This window comes from Sorex fumeus, unplaced genomic scaffold, assembly GCF_029834395.1.
Source record: "Sorex fumeus unplaced genomic scaffold, SorFum_2.1 ptg000036l, whole genome shotgun sequence".
Taxonomy (NCBI): Eukaryota; Metazoa; Chordata; class Mammalia; order Eulipotyphla; family Soricidae; genus Sorex; species Sorex fumeus.
In genome coordinates, this window is record NW_026606093.1 from 903150 (window position 1) to 916910 (window position 13761).

Consider the following 13761-nt stretch of genomic DNA (forward strand, 5'->3'; position numbering starts at 1 on the left):
CTGTACTATTGCTCCATCCCCGACAATCTGATTTCTAAAAGTGGATCCTAACTATCTCTAACAATAAAAAAGAAACATTATTACTGATTCACATTATTTTCCATCTCTCACTACTATTTTTGTTCTTTTCATTCCTACCATTTACTTGATTTCTTTCTCTCCTAAAATCAGATTTTTTCACTAATTTTCATTTATATTAGTCAGACTCAACTGCATATTACTAGCTTCTTATGAAAGCTGTATTTTTTTAAATCTACAAACATAATCGTGTCCTAAGCTGAAAGAAAGGGCACTTTTCCAGGTTCAAGTTCTTCACCTTTGAACTGTGGAAAAGCTCTGTAAATGCCTTTTTTCCGTAACTTGGGGGCTCCCTGAGGATGAGTGACAATTGTTACAAAAGTCATACCTTCCTTGGCTTCAATTAACTTGCCCAAAAATGTCCTTGCAGTTCCTCTTCTGGCAAAAGCTTTAGAGTATGAGCCATCTAAAGAAATCGCTTGCGTGCAATCTTTCTCGGCTTCTTCATACCTATTAAAAATAACCAGCAGGGGAAACTGCTCATCAAATAAACACACCAACTGCAGCAAAGTAATAGAAAACATTTTCATGTGAAAATCATGCATATCATTTCAATGACCAAATTCCGAATCTGTGAATGAAGGAAAGACTACTTTTTAATCCTTTCGGGGTGGGGAGGGTGGGGAGTTGGACCACACAGGCCGATTTTAGTTTGACTCCAGGCCGACTGATGCTGCTGCTCAAGGGAACATTGATGGTGCCTGGGATCCAGCTGGGGTGCAGAGAAAGCAGCACCCTAACCCCTGTACCAAGATCTCCCTTCTCCAGCCCACGCTGTTCTCATTTTTCACTCGCCCAATCTTGAAAGGACACGGCCAGGGAAGAGGATGATGATGAAACGGGAAGGACAGAAGAATACCAAAGCCAGCAGTCTACTTACTGCCTTCCAATACTCAATGCAACATTTACGTACTGCACCTGCAATGGCTAATTGGCAACTGTTTTTTAATAAAACAGCTATTCACTTCTAGAATGCAACACCTAAGCAAAAGCAGTCTGTAAAACTTTTGAATTTGGGGTCAGAGATATTGTATAGTGGGTAAGGCGCTCGCCTTACACGTGGCCGACCCAGGTTCTATCCCTGGGATCCACAGGGTCCCTGAGAGGCACCTGGAGAATTCCCAAACGCAGAGCCAGAACTAAACCCTGAGCTTCACCGGGTGTGACACCCCCTCCAAATAAAAAACCCCACTCAGCAGTGTTCAGGGACTCCCAGTTCAGTGCTCAAGGGGCACTCCTGGTAGGGAACATCGTGCCGCCAGAGAGGTAGAGCGTGTTTCGCCCTCTGAGCCACCTCCCAGCCTCTTTCTTTCTTTCCTTTTTTCCCTTTCTTTTGGTTTCCAGGCCACACTCGGCAACACTTAGGGATTATCTGTGGCTCTGCACTCCGGAATTACTCCGGGCAGTGAGGACCAAACCCAGGTAAGCCGTCCCCAAGGCAAGGGTCCTCCCCGCTGTGCCATCGCTCTGGCCCCTCAACTCTTTATTCCTTACCCTTTCCTGAAACTCATAAATGAAAACAATTTCTTATCTAAGATATTATTCTTAGTATTAGTCAAAATTAAGATCTGAAAATTTCAAACCAATGCACGGTTCTTAAATAGCAAGTCAATATTTTCAGAAACTAGGATAGGAAGACATGCAATGATCTCTACCCTAATCAAAATAATGTCTATGGTTAAATATACAACCAAATTTACTTTTAGGACAGGCTAAGGATTCCCAACCTGACAGGTCATTTGAGAGATCTGAAAACTTGGGTGGGAAAAACTACAGCCTTAATTTTCACTAACCTTCACACAAACTTTGTTTCAATTGCAAATATAGACAACACCATAGTAGTAAATTAGGACTGTCCCTAATTAAAAAAATATTTTTAGACTACTTTACAATTGTGAAAGGTGACCGAGAATATTATTTCTGTACATCACCATTTCAGAATTCCCAAAGTCACTGAACCTGCTGTTGTATCTGACTGCAGAGTTCCCGCCTGGAGACACTCAGCCACACAGCTGGCCGACCCCGAGCAGCTCTGACCCGAGCAGACTCAGGTCCAAGAATGAGGTCAGAGCTTGTCACTATTTACACGATCACCTACCTCAGTTGCCTTTGGGCATTCATTCCCTATTGCCTCCATTAGTCAATGAACTGGAGAACATATGCTAACAATCACCCCAACATTTACGGTCCTGATTTTAAAGAGATTTTTAGCTTTATTTTAGCTGCAGCCTGCTTAGTTTCTCATTTCATAATATGGGAAGGGGGGGGCAAGGGGGAATAGTACACATCACTATACCAAAATCTTAATATTCTTTATAACTCTACTTCAGTGTAACTTGATTTTTTTTGTAATCCTAGATATATTGTTAGAAACGATGTATTACATACAATTTTATATAATAAAGAAAAATATTGTTCTGAGAAAGGTATGCCATGCGGCCAAGGGATAATAGCACAACAAATAGTTTAGAGTGCCTATTTATAATATATGGGGGTGGGGGCTGGAGAGAGAGGACAGCAGATAGGCCGTTTGCCAGATTCGATCCCTAGCACCCCAATGGTGCCCTGAACACCTCCAGGAGGAATTCCTGAGTCGGAATCAGTACTTTTCCCTGAGCACCACCAGGTTAACTTTTTTTGATTTCCTCCGTTTCATCCCCCCAGAAACCACACACTTTTTCTAATACTGGGAATGGAATGAAGGGCTTCATATATGCAAGGCAAGTGCTCTACCGGTGAGCTACATCCCGTTTCCTTTAGGTTATTGCTGTTGTTGTTAACTTAAACACCACGGCTCATGGCCCTTCAGTTTTTGGTCACTAGTATGTGAAGCGTCATTACAAGATACACAAAGACCTAGAAGACAGTTCCTGTGGAGACAGCTCAAAGGCTGGAGTACAAGCGGATGAAAGTCTCAGGTCCAGCCCCAGGCACTGCACATCCCCGAAGTAGCAGGAAGAGCAAGCCCTGGGCACCAGGCAAAGAGAAGTCCCTGTGGAGCACAGGGTTTGGCCCCCAAGCCAAAAGTCAAAACCAAAACAGATATTATGCTACCGTCTAGCTTGAAATTCCTGAGCAAACGCTGAAGCCACAGGGCCGAGCTTTCAATGCACACGTGACCAAGTGCATCAAGACAGCGATCAATGCCTCCAGCCAGACAAGTATGACCATGACACTTCTCCACTGACTACTTGCCCAAAGGTTCTGCTGCTAAAAACTATTTTAAAATCACCAATGTCCAAGACATACAAAACTACTGAAACTATTAAAATGGGGAGTGGGGGCGGACAAAGTTACAGTACAGCGGGCAGGTGTTTGGTTTGCAGGTGGTCAACTGGGTTTCAATCCCCAACATCCCATGTGGTCCCTGGAGCCTGCCAGCAGTGACTTCCGAGTACGGAACAGGAGAGCGCCCTAAGTACTGCTGGGTGTGGCCCCAAAACAAAACACAATTAAAATGTCTAGTACCAGACTACTAAAAGGGGGGACATGTTATAGAGAACTACCCTTCACTATGTACTAAGTCCTTAGTACAAACACACACTTACCTTTCTCCCTCTCAACCACAACAGGAGTAATTTATAGCTTTTTGGTTAGATAAAACTTGGTTTTCATTCTGAAAAGCAGCTAAGTGGAACCAATACTCACTTCTGAATCTTCAGATAGGCCATCGCTCTATTAGCAGGAAGAAGAGCATTGGCGCCATCTGCTGCTATTCCTTGAGTATAGCACTCAATTGCTCTTTCATATTTTCCCTCTTTGAAAAATATATTTCCCTGTAATTGTGGAGAAAAGAATAAAGGGAAAAAATGTGTTTATATGCAACAAAGAGTGTAGTCAAATCCAAATCTTAAAAAACACAAGGACACTCATTATTAATAAGTTCTACTGTGATTCCTAATAATTCAGTTCCTAACTAAATTTTTTTTGAAAGACTACTACTATATTAACGTGCAACATTAATCATTACATTGTTAGGAGAGATTGGAGCCAATATTGATGGGTATCAATACTCAGGAGACACTATTTTGGGGGGCTGATGGGGGCTTTTTTGGGGTCACACCTGGCAATGCTAAGGGGTTACTCCTGGCTCTGTACTCAGAAATTACTCCAGTGCTTGGGGACTATAGGGGATCACACCCTGGTCGGCCATATGCAAGGCAAACTCCCCACGCACTGTGGTATCCCTCTGGCCCCTTAGAGGACACTCCTGGTAGTGACTGGGAGACCAGTATTAGGGGACCAATGGCATACCAACCACGGATTAAACCAGCCAGCCACATACAAGGCAAGTGCCTCACCCTCCCCCCCAGACTATCCAGCCCCAACAATTATTTTTATTGTCTGTGACTTTAGTTTGGGGCTATAACTTGGCAGGTGCTCAGGGCTGACTCTTGGCTCTCTGCTCAGGGATCACTCCTGGTAAAGGTCAGGGGATCAAATGTGGCGCTAGGGATTGAACCACGAAACACCTTATCCCCTGCGGGATTTCTCCGGTGCCCCCAGGCATTCTTCCATCGGTGCAAATAACATTGTGAGAGACACTGTTAAAGTTAAACAAGAAGCTATCACAGTACTTCACAGCTCCAATAATCCATGTGAAAGCAACAGTTCCAGAATGGGCAGCATATGTTCCACCTCTGGGCTGTACACCCTGATCTGACTGTAATGTTTGGGGAAGGCGGGGACCCTCCCTGAGTTGCTCCACAAACTGGGCTGGGGGATTGATGTGAAGGCCTGAGACTGCTGCTGCTTGGGCCCTATGGTGCTGAGGACTACGCAGACCACCCAGGTGATGCTGGGGGTCCCCAGGGCCACACCCAGCAAGGCTTGAACCAGGTTATCACCAGAGACGGAACCAGGGATGACCACACACAAGCCATGTGCCTCAGTTCTTGTACTATCTCAGTGGCCTCAGTCACAGAGACATCACAACCAACAAACATTCCATAGAATGTATTAGGAATCCTCTGTGCATCCCTGAAAAGCTAAATTAAATCTCAACTCATTTTCAACTAATTTTTACTAAACTAAATCTCAACCCAGTTTTTCTAGATAGCTCAGGAGCGAAAAAAATTACAGGGCTAGAGAAAATACAGAGATGAAGGTGCTTATTTTGCATATGGTATGAGCCCCAGCACCACCTAAGAGTCCCCCGAGCACCTCCAGGAGTGAGACCTGAGCACCAGAGTCGGGCCCAATGCCCCCCCGAAAACTAAGAATCTTAATATAAGAACTGTGATTCACATTAGGCCCCAGGGAAGGGGGTTAGGCCTAAGTTTCCCAAGACACCCAGAGGGTGTCTGGGGCACCTGGAGCAGTGGCGAGGGCGTGAAGAGGCAGCAGCACAGCCTCGAAGCAGCCCTGCCCACCTTCCTTGCAGCAGGTCATAGGGGCAGTAGATGCCTTCATATCCTAGCTGGCCGAGGTACTGAAGCTCAGCTTGCAACGAGTGGTGAACCCAAATCCTCCAGCATACAAACAGCCCAGCTCCAGGACTAAGCTTAAGAGAGATACGGCTCAGTCATAGGCTCAGAGATAGGCTCTGTCTCCGGGCCGGGATCTCTGGAGCCTTACTGGGAGGGGGGCAGGCCGAGTCCCTGCCTTCGACCAAATCCCTCTGGCAAATCAATGGCCCAGCTCCACAGCAAACCCCAAAGAGATGGCAAGTTGCTAAATCACCCCAGTTTCACGGCCCCTGGAGACTCCAAACTTCACAGCACTGACAGACAGCCCAGTAGGAGCACAGCAAATTAGGTGGGAAAGTTGCACAGAAGCCCACTAAGTTCAGTGAGTGAAAACATTCATGCAGAAGGCTCAACTGGCACCGAACAGTTGAGTAAAGCCTTAGAAATGACTTTAGTAACACCACTGTGAGACAATGGTCGTAACAAGCAAAATAAATAATTTTGTATCTGCTAAGGGAACAGGGAGGGGGTGGTGGTGGATGGGACATTGGTGAAGGGAACGTCACACAGTGGTGGGACTAGTGTCGGAACATTGAATGCCTGAAGCAGACCCCACACCAGACAGAGTCTCATTCGGGGCACCCCGGAGGAGGGGCAGTTGAACCCACCACTTGCCCAAAAAGAGCCCCGGCAGCCAAAACACTCCAGAACCCAACTGCCTCCATGCTCACCACTGGACCCCACAGGCTCGGGACAAGCCTTGTCCAGGAATGAATCTGTTGAAAACTCAGGCATACGGGTTTTGTGAATAAAATCTCCAGGCTCTCATGGAGTGGGAATAGGCCACCTCCCCCATCTCTCTGTTCTTCCAGGCCCCTGGCAGTCACGCCCATGAACTATCTTTGGCGCCATCTAAGCTCACTAACTGACCACGATCCAAAGATGCATAAATAAATCTTGGAAGAGATCAACAAACTGCAGAGATTCTTCTGGACCCCAAAGTCGTCATCCAGCTAAAAATTCAACTCCAGCTGTACCAACCCATTCAAAATGTTAGAATTCCTGAGCGACATCTACTCTACACCACTGATATGTGGGCACACCACACTGGGTGGGATGGAAAGTAGAAGGCAGCCCATCTTGATTCAGAACATATCAGCACACAAGGCCCAACCTGTAACAACAGGTCAGTAATCACTTATGCGAGGACTTACTGGCTCCAGGCTGAGATACAATAATCTTCACATGCTTTCTTCTAAAGAAAATTTTCATAACAATCAACACAAAATAAATGATTTAAGGCCTGCTATTGAGGCAGGCTTGGGTGTTTGTTGGGAAAATTGGAAACAATAGTGGCTGGAAGGTGTAATAGTGGTGGGTAAGGTGTTGGAATCGTGAATGTAATCAACAAAATTACATTTAAAAAATGAATACCTGAAACAATTGTATTATGAACAACTTTGTCAATCACAGTTTTGTAAATTTAAATAAAGTTTCGAACATTAAAAGAATTACAACTGGGGCTGGAGCCGTGGTACAGAGGGTAGGGCGTCTGCCTTGTATGTGGCTGACCCGGGTTCGATTCCCAGCATCCTATATGGACCCCTGAGCACTGCCAGGAGTAATTCCTGAGTGCAGAGCCATGCGTAACTCCTGAGCATTGCTGGGTGTGACCCAAAAAGCAAAAAATAAAAATAAGTAAATAAAGAATTGCAAATTATTTTCATGCTAAATTCGTATATATGTTTAAAAACTCAAAAATAATTTCTTTCCTAAACTTACATCTCTTTAAATATGTATGGTCGGTGCTGGAGCAATAGCACAGCGGGTAGGGTGTTTGCCTTGCACGCAGCCAACGCAGATTCGATTCCCAGCATCCCATATGGTCCCCAAGCACCGCCAGGAGTAATTCCTGAGTGCATGAACCAGGAGTAACCCCTGTGCATTGCCGCATGTGACCCAAAAAACAAACAAAAAACCAAACTGTATGGTCATTTACTTATCAAGTCCTCCCATTTTTCATCGATTTGCTCGAGCGGGCCCAGTAACGTCTCCATCATGAGACTTGTTGTTACTGTGTTTGGTGTATCGAGTACGTCACGGGCAGCTTGCCAGGCTCTGCCGAGCGGGCGAAGGAATCGAACTCGGCCATGTTGGATGCTTGAAAGGCAAATGCCCTACCGCTGTGCTATCGCTCCAGGGCCATTTACTTAATTTTTCAATTACTCGAAATTTAAATTCGCAGACTCCAGGGGCTGGAGCAATAGCACAGCAGGTAGGGCATTTGCCTTGCACGCAGCCAACATGGCCGACACAGGTTCGATTCCCAGCACCCCATAGGGTCCCCTGAGCACCGCCAGGAGCAATTCCTGAGTGCATGAACCAGGAGTAACCCCTGAGCATCGCTGGGCGTGACCCAAAAAGCAAAAAAAAAAAAAAATCATGGACTCCAGAGGTATGGAAATGTTGAATTTACAGTTCTTATTGAAGAATTTTAAAATAGTGCTCGAAAAGACAGAAACCTGGTGGGGCTGGAATGGCAGAACAATGAGGAGGGCGCTCGCCTGGCATGCGGACAGCCCGGGCTGGAACCCCAGCACCACCTCTGGTCCCCAAACCCTAAGAGCACAGTCAGGAGGAAGCCCTGAGTACAGCAGGGTGGGGCCCAAAACTAAAAACCAAAAGCCAAACCAGAAACTTATCATACAAGAAACTAAGCCAACATTCAGCCAAATAAGCGCCAGGCGGGAATCCCTCTGTATTACCAGGTCTTTCTGTGACAGCGCCTGCTGCTTTTTCTGTTTCTCTTCCGCCTTTTTCTTCTCCTCAGTGGACTTAATGACAGGATCAACTTCCTTTGCATAAGGATTTTCTTGGGCTGTTAACGCCTAGGAAATAGAGCATCGACTCAAATAAAACAACACCTAACGCCATTTAAAAATGTCTAGTGACTCAAAGATACTAGAAATTCTATCACACTTCAAGTAAGTCAAGTAATATTTACCTCTGATTGCAAGTCTTTCTACTACTATGACCGGGGAAGTAGCTCGGTGGTAGAGGCCACGCCAAGCAAGGAATGAGGCCCTGGATCTGATGCCTGGCCCCCATCATCACTTAATCACTTAACTTCCCGTTAGTCGTCGATTTGCTCGAGCGGGCGCCAGTAACGTCTCCATTTGTCCCTGTCGCGTGCTAGTGTAGCCCAATGGCATCTCTTCGCTCCGGGAACATGGAGGGCCTCAAACCGATCGTTCATGACCTTGACAAAGAAGTCTGACCATCTGGTAGGTGGGCGGCCACGCGGTCTCTTGACATCCCGTGGAATCCAATCAGTAACAGCTCTAGTCCAACGGTCGTCTTTAAATCTCATTACGTGACCAGCCCATCTGATTTTCGACACCTTGGCAAATGAGACAGCGTCCCTGATCCTTGATCGTCGACGGATGTCAGAACTCCGGATTCGTTCTCTCATTTGAGTGAAACGTGATATTCCAAGCATAGCTCTTTCTATTCTTCTTTGGGAGACCTAAATGGCGTTCTCATCTTGTTTGCGTAGGGCCCAGGTCTCTGAGGCATATGTTAATGCAGGAAGAACAGTGGAATCAAAGAGATGTGCCCGGAGCCGGAGGTTCTTCGTCCTCTTAGCTATTTCTTCGACGTTCTTGAAGGCGTTCCAAGCCGCTCTCTTCCTCCTGCGCAGCTCGGGTGCCAGGTCATTTGTCATGTTGACCTCTCGACCTAGGTACACATAGCTGTTGCATTCGGAGATGGTCGTTCCATTGAGAGCGAATGGGGCGTCAGGAACGAGGCTGTTTCTCATAAACATTGTCTTCGTAAGATTCAGCTGTAGTCCTACCTTTCCACACTCACGGTCAAAGTCGGCCAGCATTTGTGCCGCTTGGCTGATGTTTGGTGTTATTAAAACAATGTCATCAGCAAAGCGGAGGTGGTGTAGTTGCCGACCATCTATCTTCACTCCCATTCCTTCCCATTCCAGTCGTCGCATGATGTTCTCGAGGGTGGCACTGAAGAGTTTTGGTGAAATGGTATCACCCTGCCGCACCCCTCTCTTGACATCAACGAAAAGGGAAAATACGTATAATAAATCTAATGTGCATCTTCCAATTAAAAGAAATGCACCTGTAGTGAATACTGTTTTTCTTTTGCCATGCCAAGGACTCACCCCATGCAACGCTTGCACTTTTACCACTGAGCCAGTACCTAGATGTTTATTTTTCAACACATATTTAGACTGAGGGCTGCAGCGATAGCACAGCGGGTAGGGCGTTTGCCTTGCACGCAGCCAACAAGGCCGACCCGAGTTCGATTCCTCCACCCCTCTCGGAGAGTCCGGCAAGCTACCGAGAGTATCTCACCCGCATGGCAGAGCCTGGCAAGCTACCCATGATGTATTTGATATGCCAAACACAGTAACAACAAAGTCTCCAATGGAGACGTTACTGGGCCCGCCTGAGCAAATTGATGAACAACGGGAGGACAGTGACAGTGATTTAGACTGAATTTCTATACTTATTGAATGAGCCAACGACCATTCTTGGAATGATTTTCAAAAGCAAAGTAGGTCATTAAAACACCACAAAATTCTCCAATTTAGTTATTACTGACCTAAGACAAAACACAAGATATACAACACAGTTTACGATCATAATCAAATTAAATGTTTTCTAACAGATTTTATGTGCAATAAGTAAGGGCAATATTACTTATTGGGGAAAAGCAGATTTTCCCCAATCATTGTTTTTTTCTCAAAGTTTTAACCAATAGCATACAATTTCAATTTAATGCAAAATGAAAGGAATATGGAACTAAATCATCTGACAAACAAATGTTATAGTTAAATAGTCACTATCTTCTTATTGTTAAGAAATTAGTATCATTCTTGCTAAGGTATAACATATAAAGATGGGGCAACTTAAAAATTGCAGAATCAAAGAGATATGCATAAGTTTACTATAGAAACCAATTTACAAGGCATTAAAGAAAAATCAGTGGAATACCCAAAATAATTCTGTCATCTACGGCAATAGATCTAAAAATCTCAGATTAAGTTTTTAAGATGATGAAAGATGGGCTGGACTGATAGTATAGTGGGCAGGGCATTTGCCTTGCATGCAGCCGACCCGGGTTCGATTCCCAGCATCCTATGTGGTCCCCCAAGCACCACCAGGAGCAATTCCTTAGTGCAAAGCCAGGAGTAACCCCTGTGCATCGCCGGGTGTGACAGCCCCCCCCCCAAAAAAAAGATGAAAGATGTTTAAAACCATTGAACTACCATGTTTCAAGATGATCAAAAATACCATTCTGGGGGGGCTGAAGAGATAGCACAGCGGGTAGAGCGTTTGCCTTGCATGCAGCCGATCCGGGTTCGATTCCCAGCATCCCATACAGTCCCCTGAGCACCGCCAGGTGTGAACCAAAAAAAGCAAAAAAAAAAAAAAACCCATTTTTTAAGATGATTAAAAGTACCATCATTCTATCTCTAAGTCTAAAACTCTATATAAAATGTATTAAAACTAGGGGGAAAGTCTTTACGAGGGATCTATGAAGTCTGTCAAAAGGCATCATCCAATAAAGTTAGTAAGAAATTCACTTGAATTATATAACAAGTTTTTAAAATTACCTGATTAATTTTCCTCAGTTCATTCGTTGCTTCAAAGTTATTTGGTTCCAGTTCTAAAACTTTTTCATAATCTTAGTAAAAAGAAGATGAACAATTTTTGAAAGACATAGGATATAAAAAAAAAAACACATCACTTGCTACATGTGACAAGAGGTCAAATGAACCATGATAAAATAAAAAGAAACTAGGGAACATTGACAGACCTACTGAACTTTCTACATTTTTCCCCCAAAACAGACCAAACCTACCTTCTCCCACCAGCCCCAGAAAGGATAGTGGCTTTTAAAAGTTGTATGATTTTCGATTCCCAGCCAATGCCTCTTTTGCAAACCACAACACCCAAAAGGAGAGAGAGAACAAAAGGGTATACCCTGCTACAGAGGCAGGGTGGGATGGGGGGATGGGGGTGAGAGAGATACTGGGACCCATGGTGGTGGAAAATGGGCACTGGTGGAGGGATGGGTGTTTGATCATTGTATAATCAAAATCCAAGCCCAAAAATTTGTAAATCTACAACTGAACCTCACGGTGTTTCACTAATAAAAATTTTTTTTAAAAAAGTCGTGGTTTTTTTTTTTGTTTCGTTTTTGGGTCACACCTGGAATGCACAGGGATTACTCCTGGCTCTGCACTCAGGAATCACCCCTGGCGGTGCTCAGGGGACCACATGGGATGCTGGGAATCGAACCCGGGTCCGCCGCGTGCAAGGCAAACGCCCTACCCTCTGTACCATGGCTCCAGCCCCTAAAAGTTGTATGTTATTGGGATGAGAAGCAGTAGTGGCTTAGAAGGCACTTGCTTTGCACAGAGCTGATCTGGGTTTGATTCCCAACATCCGATACGGCCCTCTGAGCATTGACGGGACTCCTGAGTGCAAAACAGAAGTAATCACTGAGCATCACCTGGAGTTCGGGGAGTTGTCCCCCTGAACCAAAAAAAAATGTATATATCAAAGCTGTATTTTATAAAAGCCAAGAAGCAGCAGAATCCTACCGGATAACAGCTTTACTTGGATTCTGTAGCATACATTAACACGACCCCATTTTACCTGTGAAAGGGTTCAGAATTTACAAATAAAAAAGCGTTAAGAGCTTTGTAGGTGGGGGCAGAGAATGTTCTACTACCTATTTTCACATGGGAAACTAAAAATCAGAGAAGAAATGTAACTTTCTCCTGGTCATACAGCTAATACACGGTAAAATGACTATTTGAAACAAATTCTGATTGGTGTCAAACAATGTGTCCTGTTCCCAAACATCAAAATCCCATTTAAATGACAAAAAATGGGCTGGAGCAATAGGACAGTAGGTAGTGTGCCTGCCCCAGGTCTGATCCCGGGCTCCCATGTGGTCCCCCGAGCATCACCAAAAGTGAGCTCTGAGCGCAGAGTCAGGAGTAAGCCCTGAGCACTGCGGAGTGCAGCCCCCAAACAAACAAACAACACAAATGGCAAAACAAGCATCTTTAGAACCCTAAGAGCACTTTAGATAGTGACTATGGGGCCAAAGGGATAGTACAGCAGGAAAGGTGCTGGCTTTGCACGTAGCAAAACCAGTTTCAATCTCCAGCACCCCACGTGGTTTCCCAATCCCTGCCCAGGAGTGACCCCAGAGCACTAGCTAGGAGTAGGCCCTGAGCACTGCTGGGGATGGCCCCAAAACAAACACAAATACAGTAACTATGGCTATCTAGTATTATTTGCATCTGTTAAATCAACCGATTTCATTGAAAGTTCGAAACTGTCAGATAATATGACCTGTAAAATATAATACCTGTTTTGGCATCCTCTAATTTTTGCAAAGCAAAGCGAGCAGCACCTCGTCTGGCATAAGCCTTTGTATAATCTCTATTCAAGGCAATTGCTAAATTACAATCAGACTCAGCAACAGCAAATCTGAAATTTAAAAAAAGAGGCGAATAGAAATATCATTAAACCAAGATTTTAAAATTTGCTTCAGAAATTCCTGTAAAGGGAATTAACTTCCCAAATGAAAGTTCCATTGAAAGTTTGTTTCCAACCTCCTTTTATTCAGTTAATCCTACTAAGAACAGTAAATCTTGATGGCTAAATTCTAGCAGCATTCTCTCTAAGAGAGGAATAAGAATGCTCATTAACATTGCTCTTAAGATACTAGAGGAGGTAGGGCTGGAGCGATAGCACAGCAGGTAGGGCGTTTGCCTTGCACGTGGCCAACCCAGGCTCGATTCCCAGCATCCCATAGGGTCCCCTGAGCACCACCAGGGGGAATTCCTGAGTGCAGAGCCAGGAGTATCCCCTGTGCATCACTGGGCGTGACCCAAAAAGCAAAAAAAAAAAAAAAAGATACTAGAGCAGGTAAGGTGGTTTTGCCTTGCACACGGCCAAACAGGTACGAGTCTGGATCCACATATGGTCCCAAAGATGGCCAGAATAATTCCCAAGTACAGAGGCAGAGTAAGTCCTGAGTACCACTGAGTTTGGCCCACAAGCCCCCAACTGAGGATGAAAACAGTGCCGGGGTTAAGGGGTTTGCCTGTATGCCCGGTTCAATCCGCACCTGCATGTGGTCCCCTGATTACCCTAGCAGTAACCCCCGGGCCTGATCCAATACCAAAAAACAAGCAAGCTTTAAAGGAAAATATATATGCTTAGGC

General features: G+C 45.0%; 1 protein-coding gene across 1 annotated transcript in view; it reads right to left on the reverse strand.

Moving 5' to 3' along the window:
* LOC130027164 (RNA polymerase II-associated protein 3-like) overlaps positions 1 to 13761 on the reverse strand; it is a 60036-nt gene that overhangs the window by 27076 nt on the left and 19199 nt on the right. The window contains exons 6-10 of the mRNA XM_056117801.1: positions 12900 to 13021; positions 11128 to 11198; positions 8252 to 8374; positions 3727 to 3854; positions 407 to 528 (exon numbers count right to left, since the gene is read on the reverse strand). Of these exons, the coding sequence (XP_055973776.1) occupies positions 407 to 528; positions 3727 to 3854; positions 8252 to 8374; positions 11128 to 11198; positions 12900 to 13021 (566 nt within the window). The remainder of the gene's footprint in view (positions 1 to 406; positions 529 to 3726; positions 3855 to 8251; positions 8375 to 11127; positions 11199 to 12899; positions 13022 to 13761) is intronic.